General features: G+C 28.4%; 1 protein-coding gene across 6 annotated transcripts in view; it reads left to right on the top strand.

The window, feature by feature from the left end:
• Positions 1 to 12,981: 12,981 nt before the first annotated feature.
• The window catches only part of LOC107453044 (uncharacterized), a 28,578-nt gene continuing 16,440 nt past the window's right edge, over positions 12,982 to 25,119 (top strand). Inside the window, exons 1-9 of one of the 6 annotated variants that reach the window (XM_016069708.3) lie at positions 12,982 to 13,104; positions 14,228 to 14,419; positions 16,114 to 16,539; positions 18,260 to 18,437; positions 19,664 to 19,779; positions 21,455 to 21,511; positions 22,984 to 23,154; positions 24,045 to 24,241; positions 24,790 to 25,084. In XM_016069708.3, the coding sequence (XP_015925194.1) occupies positions 14,230 to 14,419; positions 16,114 to 16,539; positions 18,260 to 18,437; positions 19,664 to 19,779; positions 21,455 to 21,511; positions 22,984 to 23,154; positions 24,045 to 24,241; positions 24,790 to 25,084 (1,630 nt within the window). In that variant the 5' untranslated portion in view covers positions 12,982 to 13,104; positions 14,228 to 14,229. Of the gene's footprint in view, positions 13,151 to 13,229; positions 13,526 to 14,227; positions 14,420 to 16,113; positions 16,540 to 18,259; positions 18,438 to 19,663; positions 19,780 to 21,454; positions 21,512 to 22,983; positions 23,155 to 24,044; positions 24,242 to 24,789; positions 25,085 to 25,119 lie in introns of those variants that run through there. The other 5 variants (XM_016069709.4, XM_087151540.1, XM_016069710.4 and 2 more) reach the window with 5 other exon arrangements.

The raw sequence follows: 25,119 nt of genomic DNA, 5'->3' as shown, positions 1-25,119 counted from the left end.
ACAGTAATGTTAATCGACGTGAAATTAACTCTAAAAATACTAAAAGTAAAAACTATTTTTATTTGCTGTTATTGTGAAATTATTACTGTTTGTGAAATAATTACTTTATGTGAAATTATTACTTTTTGTGAAATTATTACTTGTTACAGCATTTGAAAACTACGGTAAACGTCATCACAATTTGATTCCTCATTCATAAATATTCGATAATTAATTTTGCGGATTTAAAAATTTTCATCTTTTTTTTTCCCTTCTACTAATTTCTTATAACGCATGATAAACGAATATTGATTTTTTTATTTTAGTTTTATGTGCATTGTTAACACGATTTCTTAGTACGTTCTTGAGGAAAAGCTTTTTTCTTATGATTTAAAACTTTATTACGAACTATTTTTTTGCTTATTTCACTATTAGTACTTTCCAAAACTAAAAGCTACTGTCTCATTTTGCTACCTTCTTATTACTTTTATAGTCCATTTGGTTATGATACGGATAGTAATTGTAGTTTAAGTTCTCTGGTAACTGTTGTACACGTATCTGAAAAACCTATAAAAAGTGTAGCTTGTGAGTATTGATTTATATTTGACAATTATTTAGAAAATATGTTATATTTTAATTAAGTACAGTATGACCTCTATTTAACGAAGTCGCTAAATCCCTATAATGAGTTCGTTATATGGAAAATTCGTTAGATAAAAAAATCACCTTATGAAATACTTAAATAACATAAAACAGGTTTTTAAATTCATAGACACTAGACATAAATTAAAATAGCAATTGATACAAATTCGTCTAGTGGACTATCTACTATTTATTAATTAAATCTTAACTATAAAAGAAATCTGCATGGAAAGCAAGAATAGAGCAAAACATTATACAGTGTTACACTATCATGCTACGCATATTTTCAAGCATAAAAAGCTTAATTTATGTATAAAATTATGGCTACATTTATTATAAAAGTAATTTTAAACATACATTACCTCATGCGTTATTAAGTTTAATTGCTACTGATAAAATCCGTTAATTTTGTTTGAGTTTTTCGTTTAAAATGAAAACAAAAAGGGAAAGGATTTTTACTGCCTTCTCTAAATTCGATTTAAGGTCGAAAATCAATTTAAGGTCATTTCTTCCATAAAATGCGTTTACAAACTTGAAATGTTCTGAAATATTTGGGGAAATAAGGAAAGTGGACCTCAAAGGAAAGTTCGTTAAATAGAAAATTCACTTCGCTATTTGGAAGTTATTTTGCGAAGGAATTTCCAAAATGTTCTTGGTTCCTCGAAAAAAATTACAAAATAGAGAAATTCGCAAAATGGAAGTTCGTTAAATAGAAGTTTAACTGTATATTGAACATGAGTTATTTTCAATTTTAAAAAATCGCCAAATTTAATCATAGAAAGAATATGACAAACCTATTAAAACAGTATGTTAACAATCTGTCAAAGTCTGTATAGTCAAATTTATAACAATCATTCCGATTAGTTGACAATAAGCATATAATTAACTTTTTTTAAAATTTTACTACCGTTGATATTGCTATATTTAGTTTTATAGAAACACGGTAAGAATTGACAAAAAAGAGAACTGCTTGGAGAAACGTTCTGGAGATAGCTAAAACAAACTCCGTACTGTTGTACCGATGATAAGGATGATAAGTAGCATTAAAATGAAAAATTGTATTTCATCATGTTTATAACTGACAGACTGATTTTTTTTTATTCCTAATGTTAAAACTAGTACTAAACAATTTTCAATTTTGTTTTTATAAGCTTAAAGCTAGCATATCTACGCTACAGAAACAAGCAGTTTTTTGAGATTCTATGAATCATTTTACTTAATCTAACTCTGTAATAAGTATGATGCCCAATTTCCCATTTACTTTCGTTCATTTTTAAATGCAAAACCATTCTAATTTATTTCTAAGGCACATTTTACGATTCGACAACTTCTTGTGAGACAAAAGTTTTCGAACTATGAAAGAACCACTTAACTAATTTAAAACATTATATTAATTCACAGAGCGATTCAATATCAGTGAGACGAAAATGAGGGACTGTAATGATACACTGGAGGTCTTAGTTCTCTGAATAGAATAAAAAATGTCATATTAAAATATTATCAAATTTTCCATTTAATTTGCCGGAAGGGAAAAAAACGACCAGTTTTTCGAGACTTAAATTTGATATATTTTTATTCAAAATCTGGCGAAAATGTTTTCTTTAAAATAATTACCCTCATTTTTAATGAAAATACAATACCTTACTTAAATTTTAAATGTCGTCACCCGAGCGCATACTTTTCGCCAGAACATATGGGATACAGTCAACTTATACAATATTAGTAATTTTCGCTCGACCAAAAATAAAAGAACATAGTAAAATATCGTTCCATTAAAATAGAAAGCAACCATTACTAATGCATTTATATCAAGAGTCCTATTATCACCCCTTACTTTCGTTCTCTCTAGGGGAACAAGGCACCAATCATTTTACCAGACCAAATTATTAACGAACTGAAATTATTCTCGAATAATATCATTATTCGAACAAAAGAACTATTTTGAAAACTCTTCTCCAACCTCCTGACGATTTACTAGCCAAAGCGGAACAATTTGAAGCTTCCAAAGCAATGGTTTTCCAATTCACCTTAATCATTTGTTGCACGTACATAATTATATCGACGTTTTGACAAACGATACCTCGTTCAAAGTTCCATCTAGAGTTGAGGTGTTAAATGGTTAGAAATTCTATTCGAAAGCCATCATTTAACAGAAGAATTATGCCGGCTTCAATATTGAGTGTCTCTCAAAACTCATGATGTGCTGTTACAGATGGCATTAATATTATTGAGAGAACGATATGTGAGTGGTGCAAGTGAAGACGCAAACGACATGAAAACGAGCGAGCTGTTTCTGCAGCAAACGATTTTCTGAATGATGGATGAATTGGTCCAGAAATAGTAATGGGGATACTTTAAAAAGTTATAACTAATTACGAATCGATTTTTCATATTGTCACAGAACATTTTAACGAAATGATTATTCGTTGCTTAAAGTCTATTTTCTCAGACACGAATGTTTCATTTTTAATTGATATTTTGGAAATTATATTATTTATTTTAGTGAATAATTGAATTATATTTTGAAAGAATTAAGTTGCACCTTCGAGCTGTCAATGTGTCTCAACACCTGTTTATTATATATATATATATATATATATATATATATATATATATATATATATATATATATATATATATATATATATATATATATATATATATATATATATATATATATATATATATATATATATATATATATATATATATATATATGTTACGGTGAATGTCCGAAATATTTGTTATATCCAATTTTATATTTATTTATTCGTTGATATTATTGTATTTATTTGATATATTTATATTTATTCTATATTTTAATACTTACTGACGATAGATTAGAAGAAACATCAGTGTTTGGAATATCGGGCAAATGTATACAGGACAGTGGCACTTAACCTTAAAAAAACATCAGTGTAGGGTATACCGGGCAGTGGCACTTCCCTCTAAAAAAACATCAGTGTAGGGTATACCGGGCAAATGTATACAGGGCAGTAGCGCTTAACCTTAAAAAAAACATCAGTGAAGGGTATACAGAGCAAATGTATACCGGTCAAATGTAAATGTATGGCCCGATACTCCAAACACTTATGTTTCTTCTGATCTATCGTCAGTAAGTATTAAAATATCGAATAAATGTAATTATATTCACGAATAAATTCATATCAAATCGAATATAATAAATATTTCGGACATTCACCAAAGCGACTATATGATTGTCAACATTCACCGGTGAAAGTCAACAACCACCGATTTCGGTCATTCACCGTAACAGATATATATATAACAAGTAATTCGGTATCATTATGATCTATTGTAGTGATTCAAAAAAAAAAACCAGAATATAGAATACACAAAATAAATTCAGTGTGGTTTTCTTTAAAAAATATTAACGGGATGTCTTGAACTTAATTAAAAAATTTTCGAATAGAATATATACACGATAATAAATAAGTTTTCATATACTTTCAAATTTTAATTACAATAATACAAAATGAATTATGCAAAAACTTTTTTCATTAAATTAAAGAAAAAATCATTAAGTATCTTTACAATAAATGCGTTGGTATAATATGGTATTTTACTTAGCAAACTCAAGTCTCTTTTCAAATCCATCACGTGCGACTTCTATCGACATTTCCTGCCATATCTCTAAACTACATTTTTGAATTTGCTCAGATTGATGATTTTATAATCATTAAGTTGAGCGAGCATATATGACCAAACAAAATAATCAAGTGGTACCAAATCAGGGAAGACGAAAGGCCATTCATCCTTCGACAAAAGTCAGCTAAATGTTTGATGCACCACTCGCTAGCCACATATGCAGTTTGTGAAGGAGAACCATCTTGTTGAAAGCAGATATATTCTACCCCATACATACTCAGGGCACTTGGGAGTAAACTTCCCCCCAAAACATCAGTTTTATAATATTGGGCATTGATTTTTGCTCCCTTTTCAATGGAAACTGACGGTTATTTGCCGCTTTTTGAAATCCCCCCCCCAAACCATCACAGACAAAGCATTTGGATAACGTGAGACATAATGCTGGTTCTCAGGGATGTCATCAATAAAAATTGACCCTATTCTATCATTTCGGGGGTTTAGATTTTGCAGTAAAACAAATAGTTTCTGGTTAATTAGGCAAACTCATCGAAAGCATGCCATGCAAGAGTTTCTTCCACCTTTTGATTTCTTTTCATTTCAACAGACTCTGGAAATCCGTGAATATTGCTCTTCCTATAAGCTTTGCCCCTAAGGTCCTTTCTTAGAATGTTTAACAATGGTTCCCTCGATATTTTAAGCTCACGGGTAAGCTTTCTAGAAGATCTTCGTCTATTTTGTCGCATCCTTTCCCCAACCCCTCTCACAGTCTCACAGAACAAACCGCAATCTGTTAGATCTTCTGTCATCGACTGAGAACATCTCATTATACCATCTATTATTTCTGTAAATGAAATCTCTTTCCACTTATTTTAAGCCTCTGAAAATTTTCCTCGGCTCTGCTCTCCTTTGATGAATAGATTTATCACAATTTCTCTAAATTTATTAATTCAACCAAGCTAAAGAAAAATTATAAGTTGTTTAACATATAAGCTAGCAATAGCTTATATGTTAAAACAAATGTTGAAACCTTATATGTTAAAACCTTACATTAAATTGTCAGAAAAGAACAGTAACGCTTATATAATTCTTTAACGTGCTTCAAAAGTTGCATGAGAGCTTTTTGGTCATCATGTATATAAAATTTAAATTGATTAAGTTGTGTGAAATGGAGTATTCTATTTTTGACTTTTGCGGTAACTTCTGAGTGTGTCGTGAAGCAAAATTATACTTTCTCGATTGAGAAAATGTCCCGTTTTGCTTGCATATCAACATTAAGTTAGTCACTTGTTCACAGTAATTACTTGCTTGTCATATTCCTCTGCAGTCTTATCGGACGTAGAGTGACACTTTTTTATGCAATTCAGATAGAGCAAACAATTTTTCTATCACTTGATGTAAACAATTATTAAAAAAATTCAATGTTTTTGTAATAAAGAACAAAATTTGAATCATTGTAAAATAAGTAAACCATTAATCTATAAAAAATGAGTAAACTTTAAGGAATAAAAGCATGAAAAAAAATTTCCCCAGATTCGCAACAACAGAAATCGTTCACGTTAACAAAGAAAAGCCAATGTTCATAATCTCAGTACAAGCTGTGGGGAAAATGATAATAGTTCCAAATGAGCCAATGTTAGCCGTCAGAATGTTGATGCCTGGAAAAGGTAATTTGTATGAGAACTTTTTCGAAGTTAAGTAATGAGATATATGGAAAAATAATGAATGCTTCAATTTATTATAATGCTGAACTAAATATTGATGGAGGTTTTAAAAGTAGGTACATGCATTTCATTTATTTATTATTTAATTGCTTGTGAGTTATAAGCTAGAGTTTGTCTCGTTTCATCATCGTTTATTTTTGGAATCAATTGAGACGAATGCTTGTCTATTAAACGAATGTTTAGGTATGTAGGGTTAAACTCTCTGGTAAAATATCACAATATATGTGGTGACCCGATTCAACACCCTTAATATATATTATGAGAGTTTTTGTCAATATAAAGGTAAAAAAAATTACACATTTAGGATTTCAAAATTAATATGTAAGAGAGAGTAAAAATAAAAATACTTATCAAAATATGAAAAATCATAGTAATAGGCGAACATTAAGAACAACAAAAATAGTTTGATTACTGAATGAAACTTGAAAGTGATGTTTCTAATAGTCACTTTTCACTTCCTCTCGGTTTCCTTCAGAAATCAAACGGGTTTTGAAATTTTTAATATCGCTTTCATAGTTAATCCTTTTAGGAGCAGAAAATTTCGATTGAAAATTTTAAACAGGCAGCATATTAACAACTGTGATAATAGAATGTGAATTCTGAGTAAAGAAACATACTTGAGCTACCTCCTGTTTAAAAAAAAAAAGTGTTTACCGAAAACACTGGACGTTCATAAGAAAATAGTTTTACATTTTTAGTTATTTGTACAATAATATTTTTTGAATTAGTGTTACTAGACTAGCAACACAGAGCCGGAAAATGTTAAGGAATCGTCAGATTTCTTGACAAATTTTTAGTTTTAATCACTTAAATATTAATTTAGCGTTCTCTCATATAAAATTTTTTTTTTTTTGTTTTCTTTTATGACTAGAATTCTAAAAGCTTGCATTGGAACTGGGATTACAAAATACACTGGACATATATTGTTAGATAACATTTCTTTTTTAATTTAGAAAAATACTATGTATAAACTGTTGATGCAGCGTCTTACAGAATTGTATGGTTGACCGGTATATAGAATTGTATGGTTGACCGGTATACAGAATTGCATGATTGTATTGCCGAGTGCATTTCTTGTCCGAGTACAATTCTTGTTATACTTGTAATTTTGCTTTGCTTTTACTAGAAAGAATAACAAAAGTTGATAATAAAAGCTATGATAATAAAGCTATGCTAGTTGGTAATGAAGCTAAATTAGCTTAAAACTAAGATTTGAAAATGATGCAATAAATATTTATTATGCACGTGGCTTATAACTTTTTAAGAATGTTTTTACAATAATACATCTTTTAATAAATAAATTTATATGGCTTAACATATTTTATTACATTATATTTTCAGATATTTATATTTTGCTTTAAACCTTAAAAACCTTAAATATAAATTTTGGATTTTTTTTAAATTTTAAAATTTCCTTAGGATAAGAGAAATTTGAAGTTATATGTAAAATAAATTTTTTAAATAATTTTTATTAGTCTTCGAAAGCCAAAATTAATGGGTAATCTCATCCAGCCCCTCCTATTTCAAATGTTGTAAAGAACTAATAAATGTAAAGCTAATGTAGACACGGTTAAATTTACTTACAATGTAATATTTTGAGAAATTTGAATACTTTCATAAGAAAGTATCGGTACCAAACGATGAATCAATAGTACTTTAAAATCTATACTTTTTCGAAGACTGTTAGAAACTTTAAGGAAGTATTGATATTTCAAGAAAATATCGATTATATTTCAAAGTTACGTTGTCTAATTTTTATTGAAGTTAATAGCCGATTCTAGCTATACTCTTTTTAAAAATTACATTCATATCGATCAATCATTGCAACTAAATGCTATGATTTTAGTGAAACAAAGTTTTTAGTATTACTAGTTTTTAAATGTAACTACTGCTTGTGACAAATTTTGAATAAAAAAATTAGGAAGTAGTTTTTTAATCTGACTTATTTTTTTGTGTAAATAAAACTAATTTTGTATTATGAAAACTTAAATTTTCTGCATTTAGTTTCTTTTTTCTTTCCTTGCACCTACAATTTTATTTTTTTTACTTCTTTCTTCATGTTTTTGGGAAAATGTAATGGTAATAATCATAAAAAGTTTTTTTTCTATTATATTGAAATTATTCCCCATTCTAACTGGCATTCTCAAATACTGATTCTTCCAACTTTAATCAAAACATTTGATTCAACTGGGTTGACTAGTGTCATCTCCATTCAGCAGCGATCGTCTTTGTTTCGATTTTTTCCTTGTTCACCAAGTATGAAATATTTGATCTCGCAGGCAACCACATAATTTATTTATTTATTATTTAATTTTTTTTTTAATTTTTTTTATGGATGAGGGAGAACTAGTTAGAGGGTGTTTTTAAATGTCACTGGTCCAAAGTAAAATTTTAAGCAGTTGCAAAGTGGTGAGTCCGTAAATTTCTCTTTGTACTGGATGTACAATGCGTCAAAAAAAATGGACAGACCTGAATAACTTTTAAACTAATGATCTTCACGTTCTAGGATTCAATCTTAATCGTTCGAGAGATGATCTCGAATATGCTAATTAATTAGTGCATACGCTATTTTAAATTACGAAATCAGACACAAAAAAGTACTTTCTCTGAATACTTTTTTTCGACTGATTTGGATTTCTGACCCCCAAAATATAGGATGTAGCCGCAATCTGGGAAATATATTCCTAATACTTCGGTCAGGAGAGCAGTCAAAACTTTAAACTCCTTAATGCTATTTTTACTTTTTACGTAATTCGCCATATCTCGAGAACTTTTTAAGCGAATTGGAAAAAAAAATTTGTGCACAATTATAATATTCGTTTATCCTAAGATAATTCGATGCAAAAAATAAACTTCAAAAAATATTTATAATTTCTTATTATTTTATTTGGTATATTAAACAAAAAAATTGAAATGTAAGAAATACAATTTTTCGCATCATTTTAAAGTGTCTAATTTCACATGGTAAATACAAAATTTGAACGAAATTGGTTGGATAGTTCCTGAGAAATTTAAATTTACGACTTTTTTATGATCTGCTGGGGAGAAGATGCCAATAATTATGATTTTGTACAAGAACTGCAAACTTAAACAAATTTTTATTTGTATTTTAAGTCCCCTGAAAAGTCTTGGGGAAATTTTGCTCAAGAATTACATTTTTATTTTAGCGAATTGACTTAACTAAAAATTAGCACATTTGAAGGTTTTAAAAATTTAATGGTCACTGAGTAAATGAAAGGCCATGTACCAAATGATGTTAGAGATCATTTTGTCGAGGAAGGAGTTGAATTCCTATTCTAAATTAGCCGAAAACCCCAACTGGAATGATCACCAGAAAAAAAAACAAGCTGGATGCATATAAGTTAAACTCACTAACATTGGAAAATCAAGAAAAAGTTAAAAAATTACTTCAGGAGAGTGAAGATGAAGCTCGGCTGAACGATCGCTAAAAAGACAAATTGAAATCTTTTGCTTGAAAAACACATCGATTCCTTTTCAAATGAACCTGGCTGTACTCATTCAGTTGAATTTGAGAAAATTAGAATGCGAAAAACCTATATATACTAGACCATATCGCCCAACTAAAATATTAAAAAAAGGAAGTAGAAAAAAATGCTGAATGCTGAAATAATCGGAGAAGGTGAATCAGATTTTGCTTCACCATTAATATTAGTTGAAGCTCCGAGAAAAGATCCTAGGCCATGTATAGATGATTATCGACGTTTGAATAAAATTACCCGAAGCCAATACATCCCATTGCCAAACAGTGAAGAAAGAGTTGAACAAAGTGTTCAAAGCTAAGCATGTAAGCTTAATTGATATAGCTAGAAGTTATTGGCAAATACTCTTGAGTAAAAGAGCTCAAAGATATATCGCATTTGTTTGTAAGTTTTGGTTCGTTTAGACCTCTAAGAATGGCTTTTGGAGTAAAGAACGCACCCTATTTTTGCAAACAAATGGCAGAAATATGCAAAGGCTGTGCGGGCCTTCCTTACCTAGATGATATCGCTATTTTCTCAAACACTTGGGATGATCATTTTACTCACCTCAAAGCCGTGCTGAAGAAAAAATCATAATGCCAATTTAAAGTTCATCCAAGTGTAAATTCGCGCAATTCTACGTAAAATTTTATATACTTAGAACATCAGATTTGCGGAGGTCAAAGAAGCCCATGAGAACTCAAGGTGAAAGCTGTTAAAGACTTTTCGGTACCAAAAACTAAGAGTGAAATAAAAGCTTTTTTGGGACTTGCGGGATATTACCATTAAATGCATTCCAGAATTTTTCTTAAATCTCAAACCTGATTACAGATTTATTTACTGGAAGATCTGAGAAAGAATCTATTGTTTGGAGTAACGAGTGTCAAAGGACTTTCATATTCTTAAATCTTAAATTATCTGGGAATCCAATATTGTACAGTCAGAACCGGATTATACCTTTCGTAGGCCCTAGGCACAGCCGTTTATGGGCCCTCCCCTCCTTCCCCCACTCCTCCCTTCTTTTCAAAATATAAGCTGAAATTTTCTTCGTATGGAAACGTATTACGCCATTTTAGATGTATTAATTTCTGAAATGACTAAAAGGCGTAAAGCTTACAGTGATTTGTACGATAATTTCGGTTTTCTTGTTCACAAAAATTTGTCAGAATCTGAGATTAAACTAAAAGCGCAAAATTTGGTGAAAATTTACTCATCCAATTTAGAGGAAAACCTTGTAGATGAATTTTTACTATTTTCAAATTTGTATGAACATAAATCTGCACAAGAAATATCGAAGGCTCAAATTAAAGATAAACTTGTGAATACTTTTCCTAACGTTCACATTGCATTAAGAATATATTTGTTGATTCTTGGATCAAATGCAGAAGGAGAAAGATCTTTCTCCAGATTAAAATTGATAAAAAATTATTTGCTTTCAACAATGAATCAAGATCGTTTGGCATCGCTCGCACTTAAGTCTATTGAATCCGACATTTTGCGTAGTTTGGAATTCTACAGCATAATACAAGATTTCGTTGAATCCAAAAATCGCAAAAAAGTAATATATTAGATCATAAGATTCTGCAAAATAATTTATTACCGTAAAATATTATATTTTTATTTGTATCTTCATAATTTTGTGCAAAATACACTTGTTGTTTTTAAAGCTAAATTATTTTTGTCAACAAATTTTTTTCTCCCAAGTTTTTCGTAGATCCCTGAATTTCGTAGGCCCTAGGCACATGCCTAGTATGCCTAGTACGACCCTGTGTACAGTCCTTATTTCTCGATAAACCTCTTATAGTACTGTGTGATGGTTCAAACCTTGGAATGGGTGTAGTTTTGTCACAAATTAGTGATAAAGACGAAAATTACCCCTTCCTCTATTTAAGTAAAAAATTCAAGTACGGTAGAAAAGGAATGCTGGGCAATAACATTTGTTGTCACGAAGTTAAAATGTTACATTAATGGACCTCACAAATTTACATTCTAAATTGATCATAGTCCTTTGGTATGGCTTAAACAAAATGCAATAAATCCCTGTCTCTTGCGATGACCCTTATAGTTACAGCATTTGAACTTTGATGTTTGTTGATAAACCAAGAGCTAAGCATCACAATGCTGATAGTTTGAGCCATTTTATTTAGATATATTGTTCTTAGATATTTTACGTTAGTTTTATTTCTTGTTTGAATTTTACCTTATACCTATAAGGAAAAGCTATATTTAAGTCTATTTAGATTTTAACAGCCAAAGTTTATGTTTATGTGTTTTTAGTTGTTTTAAAGTTTCTGGCAGAATTTATCTGTAAAGAAAAATCTCTGGAAGGAAAGAATTAGTGTGTAAAGGCTATATGACACGAGGCAACCTAGTTGAAAGCAACTAACGGTTTCGGTGAAGTTGAAACGTGATGGTTGCCCGGTTGCTTTCATCCTGCTTTCAACTAGCAACTGAAGTTCAAACCTTTCAACTTTAGTGGAGCAACCAGATTAGTTGAAACGTGTCATATAGTAGTTTCCGAATACTTTCAACCTTAACTAGCAACCATTTAGTAAACAAAATACATTTGCTGATTCTGACGCATCCTGAATTTTTATCTTTTAAATTTAAACTTCGCTTAATCTTCTAACTATGACTATTTTAAATGGAATTCTAGTTCTTTTTTTTTTTTTTTTTTTTTTTTTTGAAATTTTTCAAAAACATAATAGCTCTTTCTTTGGGACATAAATAGCAAAGATTATGCGAATAAACTAATTCCCTATAAACTAATTTCCTCTGTGGAGATATTAAAAGTTACAAATTATTATTGAATTTTGAAAGTGAATGAAAAAAAAACTAGCATATTATTAATTACAAATGTTTAAATATTTGAAAATTTAAAATTATATAGCTTGAACGCTAAGCTTTTTAAACTAATTTTGACAGATTTTGATAGATATTTCTTTGACAGATATTTCCGAGTACTAATGAAATTTTGAAAGCAAACGAAAGAAATTATTTTGCTTTTCAATCACCTTTTTTCTGTTCTAGTTCTTCTTTCAGAACCTCAACTATCAGATCAACACCTACTTCAAGTACATCGCCAATAATCGCTTCTATGATAATTAAAAGAGCTTTTAGCAATAAACTTTATTGAAAAATAAAAGTTCTGGTATTAGACTGTTATATACTATAATAATCCAATACCAGTGCCGTTCTGGTATTGGACTTGGTTGAACAAGCGAAGGTTGTAACGTGTGATCACAAACGAGAAACCAAAAACCGGTTTCTTAACTAGTTGCCTCCACTTGGTTGCCTAGTGTCATCAGCACTTAACGCAGCAATCATAGTTTAGCAAAGCAGAGTTCAGAGCAGATCTATTAAAAAATTGTCTCGAACTTTGTGGTTCTGCTTGAGATTCTGATCCAGTTCAGCACGATCTATGATGTTTTGTTATTTCTGATGTTTGTTTATTAGTTTGAAATAAATTCATAGAACTAACGTCTTATTTTATGTTGAGACACTGCAGTGTGAATGGCTCTTTCGTGAAAGCAGATCAGCTGGCTTCCACTGCGCAGCTATTATACTTATTTTCGATATCCGCTTGTTAAGCAGAGGGCAGTACTAAACTTCCGGCCTGTTCTTTATCAGAATTATCCCGAAGAAACTATAAAAGTTTAATTTTCCTGTATATGGTGTGTAATTTGATCATTTAGCGAAAAAGTAAATTTATTTAAATAAGTAAATAATTAATAAAATTATTTAAGATCTTTTAAAAGTCGAATTGCTTCCAAACATTAACTTTAAAAATTAAATACATGTTGCGCGGAGCTGCTATATCATGGCAGCCATCATTCGAAAGTAAACATAAACAAACACATGAGTTTTGAAATTCAGTAAAGCGCTTATGGTGTTTTCCGTAGAACTATTTAATTAATTTAACTGTACAGGGTAAAAAAGTGAGATTTTACGATTAAAAAGATTGTGTATCATTATTAAATTGAAATATTTGGATTTAAGCTTCTAATAATTTTAAACTTTTCTTATAATGTTGTATAAAATTGTTATAAATTCATGCCAGTTCTCATGTTTTTAATTTACAATTGTGTCTACTATGTAAGTTTTAATATTGCTTATTAATTATGATAAACCTTAAAAAATAACTCAAACTTAGCTGTTTTTTAGTACAAATTTTTAAACTGAAATATCAAAGTTAAGTTATTGCTTATATTTTGATAGCTGTTACGACTTATTATTTATTTATAAAGTGTGTTTATAAATTAAACGCTTTCTCATCTTGCACAACAGGGTTTTTTTTCCAGATTTTTTTAAGTAACAATAAACAATGCTATTGTTGTTTGCATCCTTTATTAAAAGCATACTTTTACTTCATAATAATTTTACGTTAATTAAAAAAGTTCGTAAAAATAAACTTATAATACAGCGAAAAATAAGATAAAATAAGATGTGGGCGTAAAAAAAAAATCACGAGTTAGCATAACTCATTATTGTGTTTTGTGTTGGTATTCAAGAATATATATTCAAATAAATTTATTTCTTAAATTTCACTTAAAAAAATTTCTTTTATTATCTCTCCTCATTTTCTGCTATCTCCTTTTCTCCTAATTTACTTTCTTGGTGATCTTATGTTTTAAAATTGTCTGAATTATTTTTTATTGCTTTCTTACGACCATGAATGTAATTTTTTTTTAAAAAAAGAGGGATTCACTCAAGTCTAATTGCCTCAATATTAGTGAAACTCTGAATCCATAACTTGAACTACTGTATTTTTTATATTTTTAATTATTTTTCTTGCAGCCATGACTGAAAATGAAAAAAGTGATTTGCTCAACTCTAACTATCTCAATATCAGTGAAACTCTGACATCTGATACCTTGACAGCTGTGTCTCAACTAGACAATACTTTGTTCATTGGAACAAACATGGCAATTGGAGCTCCATGCTTATACGCAGCTTTACCTGCTGAGATAGCTAACAATTATCCTGAAGGTATCTTAATTCAAATGTTAAATACATAATTTGTAATTCATTAATTATTTAGATAAGACATTTCTCTATGATGTTGTAATAGTCAGCGTCATTTACCTGCTGGATTTTTCTTTTTAATTTATTTTCATTTTATGTACTTTTACATAATTTTAGGTTACATAATACAGTACAGAACCCATTATCCGGAAATCAAAAGACCGGAAAACCAAAAAACCGGAACAAAATTCGATAAATTTTCAGCCATTTTTAAAAAAAAAAAATTTTTTTCCTAATAAGATTGTAGGATTTTTCATTCCTTTTTGAAAGATGTTTACCTTGCCATCAATTTGGAAATAATCATTATTGTATTACTTCATCGTTTTTTCTTCTGTTTAAGATTATTTCCAAATATTATTATTTATTTTTTTAGTAGAGTTCAACAATAAGAAAGAAAACGGCTTTTTGTAGCGATTCAGAAAACCGGAAAAATCAGTTATCCGGAATAATGATGGTCCCAACCGTTCCGGATAATCGGTTCCCTACTGTATAAGGGTAGTTTGTCCAGAGTACCTCTTTCTCCCTATCTCTTCTCTCATATTTTTCTTTCTTCAAAAAAAAAAAAAAAGTTAAAGCAAAAAAATTAGTTTTACTCCTTTATTTAAAAAATACTATTTGATAAAGTTATGTTTAGTGCATGTAGACAGTTTTTCCATATTTTTTTCTATCTTTAATGTTTCATCACTGTTTTAATAATAAGAGCATATTATTTTTTGAATTCATAAGTTCATATTTAATGGAGACAGTTGTAGAAGTAGTTTGTTGATTTTGAATTTTTGAGCTCTTAACTAACATTTAATTTATTTATTTTGTATTAAAAATATAAATGAAACTAATGAGATATGAATTAAATTATTTTATACGAATTTTAAAACTTGTCTTTCCCAGTAAGCAGTTAGCACTTTCTTTTCTTCTTATTAATTCCTAGCCTTTCATTCTTTGTTTACATCACTGAATTTCTATAGGTATTTTTATATTCTTTATTTACGGTTTAAATTTAAAATTTATTTTTATAAAAAGTATTTGTCTGAAATTATATTTTGTTCTTATCATAGTTTCAATGATTTTAATCTCTTTTTTCTTTTACTTTTTTAGATCATTAGTTTAATTTAATAAAGCAAAAAAAAAACCTAAGATTTTTTTTAAAATCATAATCTTATTAAATATTATTTATCTTATATTTTTTATTCTACAAAATTTCAAGCAGAAGGTATCCCATGAGTGCCTAAAACTATAAAAAATGGTGACTTATAAAAAGCAAGAATCTGTTAGAGAAGATTAAGCAACTTTTTCTAGTATGTTTCTTTTAGTTTATTCTTAAAAGTGAATGCAATGAATATTTTTTCGTTAAATATTTATAATTTTCAATGTATGATATGATCATAGTTACAAATGAATAATTAAATAGACTAAATAAATTCAAATATAATAACTTTCTACCACTTCTTACATTTTTAAGCATTTGTGGAATAGTAAGAGCAAAAGCGATAATATTTTAAAATTAATGAAATAATTTAAAAGAATTCTTTAGTTCCACTATTTTAATCATACTATTAAAATAAAATTACAAATTTTGTACATTAAAACATATAGTAATTAAATATACATGTGTTATCAAATGTTAAGCACAATTTCTACATATTATATTTTTGTTACAGGGACTGTTTTGCAAATACTGTCTGAGGCACCGCTACTCACTGTTCCCCCAACAATAAATACTACTATGGTCACTTCTACTAGTTCAACAGCTGTTTCCAGTTTATCCTCTTTCTCAGCTGCACTCTTAGATGAGCAAAATTCCTCTTTACCTAACCTATTAGTTAATTCCAATCAATGTGGAACTCAAGAAGGTATTTGTTCTGAAGGAAATATGTCTGACATTGATCTGAGTTTTTTAAATGATACTGAAGAACCTGTGTCTACTTCCAAAGATTTAAATGATGCTCAAGTAAAAGAGCTGCAGTCAATGATTGACATTGTAGAACCTAACTCTTTAGGAATTATGCAAAACAATCCTTCTCATCTGATCAATGCTGGTTTAGAAACTGAGCAAGCTAAGTCGCATAATCCAAAACCAACAGAAGGTATGCTTTTAAATTTTGTGATTGAGGCAAATATCTTTATTGTAATTTTTTTTTTTTTTATGTTATAGATATGTTATATATAGTATGAAGTAGATATAGTATACATAGTATGGCTATTTTTTTATTTATTAATAATTATTGCTTATTTTTCATTAATTTTTTCATTTTTAATATTTATTAATTTTAGTTATCAATATTTTATTTTATGCGTAAAAGAGGAATCTTTAAAATATTTCTTGGTTTTTTCCCATTATATTTTTATAGTTTTGCTGTTAAGAACTAAAATCTATTGAAGGGTATATTTACAGTATTCTGTTTTCTTTTTTTTTTCCTGGTACACTCTGATACTCTTCCATTAGCCAAACAGATCCATATTTACGTTAATTAACTGCTGATTAATGAAGGCAGCTTTAATAAATATATTATGTTTGTTACTGGCAATGTAAGAATCATCTTTATTTTAATAGATTGCTTGTTTTATTTTATGCTGCGCCACTTTGAGATTTTATAATCATCATTGCACATCCGACCCAATTTTTTGGGTTTACGACCACTAATGTTCAACTCTGTAGATTTGTAATTTTATCCCAATTCAGAAGACAATGATCAAGTATTGGAAGAAATTTGCCTTTGTGGAGGACTCTTTGAAGGAACTGACCCTCATTTGCGTTACTTGGATAGGAAAACCACCAAAACCTCCCACTGTTAGCCTGGCAGCTAGGGGTCTCTAACCCATGATCCGTCTATCACTGAGGATATTTTGCATCAACACTGTGGTTGGGACAAGCCGGATGCGGAATTTGTATCGACCAGCCATCGCTGGGATTCGAACCCAGTTCACCTCATTGGAAGGCGAACGCTCTACCCCCTGAGTCATGGCTCCAGTTTGTCATTTGACATTGTAAAATACCTAATAATTTCATACTTTGTTGGCTAGTTTCCAACATTCTGTAAAATGCTGTAAAATGGCACATTTTAAACTATGCTGGTAACATGGATATATTAGATGCTGAATCAATAAAAAATAAATAAGTAACCTGCAACTGTCAGAGGGAAATAAATGCAGAATAAATAGAAAATAAATAAATGACACGTAACTATCAAAGGATAAAAGGGGAAAAACAATTGTGGTTTATTCAACCTTATAAAAATCTATATATTGTAATTTAAAAGCATTGTTATAAAATGTTTTTTGAATTTTGCAAATATCCTATGATTCAAGTTTTTCCAATGCTAGCTTGTCCTACTTGATCAAGGTGTTCATTAGTCTTCTGAGTTGAATTCAAAATTACAAGGGTTCAAAAGTAAACTTTGATGTTCCTGCAAATGCATCATGCTATTCTGTATAGATGGACTGTTTAATGATGGTGATATAACTTGCGACAATGATGCAATGCTGCAGTTAATGTATTTATTGCATCATCCTAAAATGTAATTATGTAATTTACATTGAGTTTGGTAATTAATCAATTAAATCTTAGTTACTGAAGCATTTTAATATTTTTTTCTACTGCAATTGACATAAAAATAGAAGTAATAGTAAATTCATTTTTGTAAAAATTTTCAGACTTAATTTATCTCTTTACCAGATAATTTTCTTCATATTAAATCTGTATCATTTTAATGCCGTATAAAATATGATTAGATAAGTAGGTACATATTTATTTTTCTCTTTTTTCTAGAATTAGCTTTTATATTAATGTTTTTGAAAAACATATAGGTGCTGGAGATGTTGTTGTTATAGATGTCTCTAAACCTATTCAACTATCTCAGAATTCTTTGATTAAAGTGAATGGTCAAAAGTGTGTGCTTCAACAAGACCCTGAGACTGGGCAAGTCATAGCCTATCCAGTTAAAGACCCAGATAAATCTCATCGCAAACGTGGAAGACCAAAAAGGTAGTGCTTTTTAGAAACTTGCTTTTTTACTATGGACTGGGGAAAACTGAATTTTTCTCTTGTGTTTAGAAATTTGAAACTATTGTCCATTAATGTTAAAATATTGATTCTATCTATTTTACTGTAAGAAATATATTTATCTCATTACTTTATTCTCATTAGTGACTTTTTAAATAATGGCTTAATTAAATGAATAAATTTATTTGTTTCATTCCGCAACTCTAGTCGATTTTATTTCAGCCTGTAAGATTTTTGCTTACTTTGGTATTGAATTTCTCTTAGCCAACTGGTAACTTTTTATTTATTTATTTCACCAATATGTAAATTTTTGTTGATTGACCTCAATTTCTCTAATTTATGGACATTACAAGTCAGAGTTCTTACGTTTTGTTAACATTTTAGGTTTTTATTTACACCTGTTTGGGTGAAGGCTCAGTTGCCACTAGGGAATGGGGTTAGAGATTTGAATGTATTTTCAAATCAGATATAGTCATAATAGTTTACTTTTTGCCAAGATCTGTTGGCATCAACTTTATGTAAATTATGTTTAGTTTAAATAGATTGTCACCTGTACTTATGTGCTAATATTTGTTTGTTTCCCAAGTGAATTTTCTTATTTTTCACGTATCATCATGTTACGTTTATGTGTTACCTTTTGATGTCTGTCATGGTTTTATGCACTGTGTTGTATATATCTTTCAAATCATGTTTGAAACATTGTGAGTGTTTGATTTACTCAAAATTATGCCAGCCTCCAGCCCATTCTCTTCACAGTTAGCAAGCATGTGGCAAACCACAAACCTATTTTAAAGTACAGCACAAGTTTTTAAACTATTGTATCATAGGACTTAGTTCATAATTTTATAGGATAGGATAAGGAGTTAAAAAGGGTATTGAATTATTTATTTTATTTATTTTTTTATATGTTATAAAAGCAACTTCAATGACTGATGATATTAATATATTGAAAGGAATTTTATTCTTTAGCTCTTATGTAATTGCAAAAAGTTGAAAGCAAAAATTGCTTAAAATTCTTACGGAAGGAGATATAAGTATCATCAGAAAATTCTAGCAATATTTCCTGCGATATAATAAATTTAGTTGTATTTAACCAAATATCATACTACATTCAGACCTAATATCATGTATCATTCTGGGAAGTATAGTATAAATCAAAATATTCAATTCATGTTTCATTTATTAGTCATTTCTGTGCTTTATTACAGAAAAATATCAACTGACCAAAACGATAAAAATGCTAGTTTGAGTAGTGAATGTGTACCTGCTGCAGAAGCTTCTGATGAAGAACAAGAAAAAGGTCTTCTGGAAGTAGTAAATGATGGTTAGTACATTCATAATTGTATTTTTGTTTACAAAATAATTATTTAAATTATTTTGATTGTGTAATAATTATTAAAATAGCACATAACTTTTAAAAAATCATGTAAGTTAATAAATTTGACATTAACTGTACCAATGTAAATTTTAAATCAAATCTGTATTTATGTTGCTGTAAATCAGTCACTAAATATGTTTCTAAATGGATTTTTAATCCACAATAAAAATGTAATTCTGAAAATAGGCCTTTAAAGGAAGGAATCAGTATGTTTAAATTTCGAATATATCTAATTACTTGCAAAAGTCCTAGGTTGAGAAAAATATTTTTATGTGGATTAAAAATCCACATAGCCTTTATGTGATGTACTATATATGATTTGCTTTTGTGGATTTTTAATTTGTATAAAAATATAATGCTTAGTGCTGTGAGTCTTTATAGGTTTTGACTATTTTTAATAAGTTGTTCATAGATTTGTTGCTCTGAAAATTTAACTCTATTCTATTAATGAAAAGCTATGATTATCTAATGTTGCATTATATGTATTTTATGTTGTGGGAAAAGTTTTAAGAATATTATAAAATATATATTTACTTGGGAGATTCTCAGTTAGCAATTAAAAGATGTTATATGGCAGATGAAACCATTCAAGTCAAATTTTACTTTATTTCTATTGGTAATTTAAAAATATAAATTAAGAAAAAAGTGAATTCAAATAAACCAATCTTAAACCACAAAGCTTTAAAAGCTAAATGTTTTTTTTTTCTTCTTTTTTTTCAGAATACAAATTATGGTAAGATTACTTCTCCACTGTATTATAATCCTACTTCAATCAGTTTTTTTTTTTTTTTTTTTTTTTTTTTGGAATTTCAGAAAAATGCAATTATTTTGCATTTTCTGATATTTTGAAAAAGGAAAAAAGAACAGGATGAAGAGTTTCTCCCCTGGTATAGTGTACTCTTAACTGAAAATTGATCAAATATTGTTATGAAAAAAAAATTTATCATAAATTTGTTTGTATTTTTTAATTCATAAATAATTTTTAGATTCTTCTTAATAACTCTAAAAAATATTAGGTATTTTTTTAAAATTTCACTTTTTGAAATTTCACTTTTAATTCTACACTTGTGTTTGTAAGTTTAAAAAAAATCCATGTAACTATAAATATATACTTTCGCCATTTAAAGTGTCAAAAACAAACATTATAACTGGGTTAATGGGGATTAGTATTAATTTTGCAGTTGGACTGAATATTTACATAATGATTTATTGATTTCAGTACAACTTTTCTTGCAACATTTGTAATCCTAGACATAATTTTAAAATAGTTACTTGTCCTATTTGCAGAACTAGGAAAATAAACAGATTTTTTTAACCTATCTAGATTTGCAGGGTTAGCCGTTTATGTATGAATTTGTTTTTTTATTTTAAAATTTGATCCTCCCTAAAGATATATTTTACTTAATTTCACTATTTTAAGATAAAGTACTACATTTTTTCTAAGTTACAATTTTACAATCATAATATAAATGTATTTTAACATCTTTCATGACATTTACTTAACATTTTTTAAAATTCTTTTTGAAAGAAGTGAGAAAGGAATCTGATGAGAAGTCTTGTTAGGAAAGCTCTATTTTATTGCATCTTTTAATGTTTATTTTAAAAGAGGAAATTTTTATAGATGGTTCATTGGTACGTAGAAGTTCAAGAAAAAGAAAGAAAGCTAGAGTTTTGAGAGGTAATTTCTAAATTCTTCCAAATTTAAGCAACTTTTAATAGCTGTTATATTTATGCAATAAATAGTATATATTTTTAGAAGTATATATTTGTAGTAGCATATATTTATTGATTGAAAAGCAGCCAATATCGACCATATTTTCACCATCTTACATCTTGAAATTGTATAGCTTTAACCTCCATAGCCGTTGATGGGCTTTAATTTTTCAATTCATTGTTTAATTGAGATAATTATAATTTAACTGTTCAAACTAGGATTTGTGTTTTGTGAAATTGAAAGTCACTAAAACATACCTTTCCTTTTACTTAATTAAAAAATAAATAAAAAATATCATCTATAATTCTGTTGAATCTTGTAATTTAGCAATAATTTTAGTCTAAAGAATGTCACATTATTTTAATCTTTGAAAAAATCTAATTAATTAGTTTCCATTCATTGCATCTTGTTTTTCTACTTTATTTTTTTTTTAACCATTTACGCCTATTGTTTCTATTTAGGTATGGCTATAAAATAAGATTTTTCTTCCATGTATTTTTCATTTGTTTTTAAATTTTATCAGTGACTACATTATTAAAAAGTAACAGAATCATCTGTCACTTATTAATAATGTAGTCTTTTTATTTTCAAATTGAAATTTAAAGTTTTTTTTTATTTATAAATTTTTTATTTTTTGAAGTATCAAGAAAAACAGTGATAGTCAATTATTTTTTCAGAAAAATAAAATTTATGAATAGTTTTCTTCTTCCCTTGCACTTTAACATCTTATTGCATAAAACACTTATGCACAAATTTTAAAAAAAAAAAAAAAGAGGAGGAAAAAAACTATGATTTTTTTTTCCATGTTGGCAACAAAGAACTTAAATATCAAGCGAAGCTGCAATCATAAAGATAAGCATTTAATGTACCTACATGTTTACAAATTACTGAATGAAATTTTTTTTCTCGCATGGACAACAAAACACTGGAACCATGCCCTAAAAGTTAGTCAGAAATGAATTGTTGAAAGTGAAGAGTTCAAGTCGATAAACAAACTGTTATATATTTTATATCTATATTTTATATTATTGTGCAGGTTCAATAACAGTTTAAACTTTTATTGTAAATTTAATGATGCTTCATAATTAGCATTTAAGGGAGATACATTTGATCACTGAAGATCAGTCAACAATACTTTTTTAAAATTTTTATTTGGCTTTTATTTATTTTGCAAGTTTTTGTTTCAATAAATTGTTACAAGTTTATGTAAGAATAAAGAACATGTTATGCCTTAAACACTACAGTTTAATATTTTGCATATGTAAATCGTAAAGTATACATAGTGAATGAAATGTTTATAAATTTAAAGTTCAACAGGCTTTATAAATTGCATATTTTTATAACAGTATTTTTAAAATTATCAAGATGCATACAAATCATTCAGCCTGGCATATGTAATTTTTTTACGTTTGCATACTTATTTTAACTATTCATAGATTATGAAACTGGTAATCTTAAACAAGAGCTAGGTAGTGATGTTGAAGATTCTAATTTGTATGATGATACTCAATTACAATTTCGCCGAAGAAGACCTAAAGGTCCAGGGAGGCCACGAAAACTTACCCCCCAGCACACTTCATCTACTATTTTTAACGATATGAGAGAAAGTGAGTAAATATATATATAACTGAAGCATATGATTATTTTTATCTCATATTTTCCTTCTTTATCTATCATATGTTTTATGAATAATTTTAAAGTATTTATTTAGGTATATTTGTGTAATAAATTAAAAGTAACTGCCAATTAGCATGTAATGTAGTAAAATAAAAGCAATTTGCAGGCTTTAAATGGTGGCTTTATAGTTGTATAATCTTTTGGAATTTTAAAGTTATTCATATCATTCTAACTGCCCTTTTTGTAAATGCAAATTTTGAAAGAAGTATTTTGCCAAAATTTTGATCATTTTTGTTTCCCTTTCTGTAAAATTTTACTTTCTTTCCTTAACTATTACAAATATAGTATGTACAGTCATCTTATCTAGTACATAAGTGCTTCCACCGGAGTTCTTTCTACCTTTAAACTTGACCAAAAGTACTCATATCTAAAAAATTATTTACTTCCATATTACATTAATAAAAAGAAATATTTTAAACTCAATAAAAATTGGATTAATTATAAACTTGATGAAATTTGAGTTTCATAAATTCTAAGATGTAAATTGAAATAACAAAAAATGAAATTGATAAAACATTTTGAAATAATAATAAATATTCATTATATTTTTTATTTCATTTCTGATAATCATAACTTTATAGTTTTAGCTTATTTTTAATAAACTCAACCTATTTGAGTGTATTAAAGGATAGCTATTAAAAATTTCAAATTCTTTTCTCTTAAGACTTATTATGCATTAAAGCAATCTTGTCAGTTACACTAACCTTCATTCTTACTATTTAATTTTTCATTGCATATTATTACTGTGCTTATAACAATCATATTTTAACTTTTTAACTATTCACCAGGCTTATGATTCTTAATTGGTTTTTTTGCTTAGCTTCACTCAATAAACGTCCTAGGGGGAGACCTAGAAAACAGATTTTGGAAAAGGAACCGACTCAAGCCTTTTTAGTTCAAACTGCAGATGGTCAGACCTTAATGATGCAAGTTCCTTTGTCTAGTATTCCTGCTGGTGTTAGCTTACAAGATGTGGCTCAAAGCATTGCCAACAGATTGAACACAGGACTCAGTATGGTAAACTAATTGTTTTATGAATTTAAATAATTTATTTTTGGATTTCCTTATTCAAAAAGATTATTGTATTTTGTCAGTTTCTTCTAGCTTAATGGAAAATTCCCCTAGTTTTTGTATATTTTAAAAAGTTCTGAAATTGGATAAGTTTCTGGCTAAAATCCTTATCAAACTAAATTTTTTTCACTCAAATCACTGCTTGTATGAGTGATTATATAAAGTACTTTTGATAAATAATTCTGTAAGCCTCTTATTTTAATTAGTTTGTGCAATCTAAAATGTATTAAATATCTATTTCTGTTCATAATTATCAATTCAAAAATATTATTAAAACATTTTATAGCCAATTTAAATTTTTAGTTACTGGCGTTATATTGTTTTTCTATTTTATTGACCCCTGTGTCTAAAAATATTTATATTTCACTTATTAGTTTGCAGAAAATGTGAAATATTTCAAAAAATCAACTGGATTTTTTCCCCCGTGTTAACAAGTATGTTTACAACAACCTATTTTATTTATTTATTTGTTCTTGAAAATTTTTAACTTTCAGGCCAATAACAACTTAATGGCAACTCTAAATGAGTCAGCAAACTCTAAAAGTGGTAACTCAAACCTTCTTTTGAATGGAGAAGGTATATCCACTTCTGAAAATACACCTGAACCAGTTGTTCAAGATCATTCAGTTGGAAGTACTACAAATTTTTCATCTGCTGATCAGTCAATTGAAGAAAGGCTCAGTAGTGAACAGGAGCACAACTCCTGCTCAAATGTCATGTCTCAGATCGAGGAAACGATCGTATGTTCTTCGGATCATTCGCGAATCATAAGTCAAGATGCCATAAATGGTAATTTTAACTTATTGTTTTATGCTATCCTGTTT

This window comes from Parasteatoda tepidariorum, chromosome 9 (assembly GCF_982258835.1).
Source record: "Parasteatoda tepidariorum strain Cologne lab strain chromosome 9, Ptep-v5.0, whole genome shotgun sequence".
Lineage (NCBI taxonomy): Eukaryota > Metazoa > Arthropoda > Arachnida > Araneae > Theridiidae > Parasteatoda > Parasteatoda tepidariorum.
Note: the sequence above shows the minus strand (reverse complement) of the source record. Positions and strands in the feature narration are given on the sequence as shown.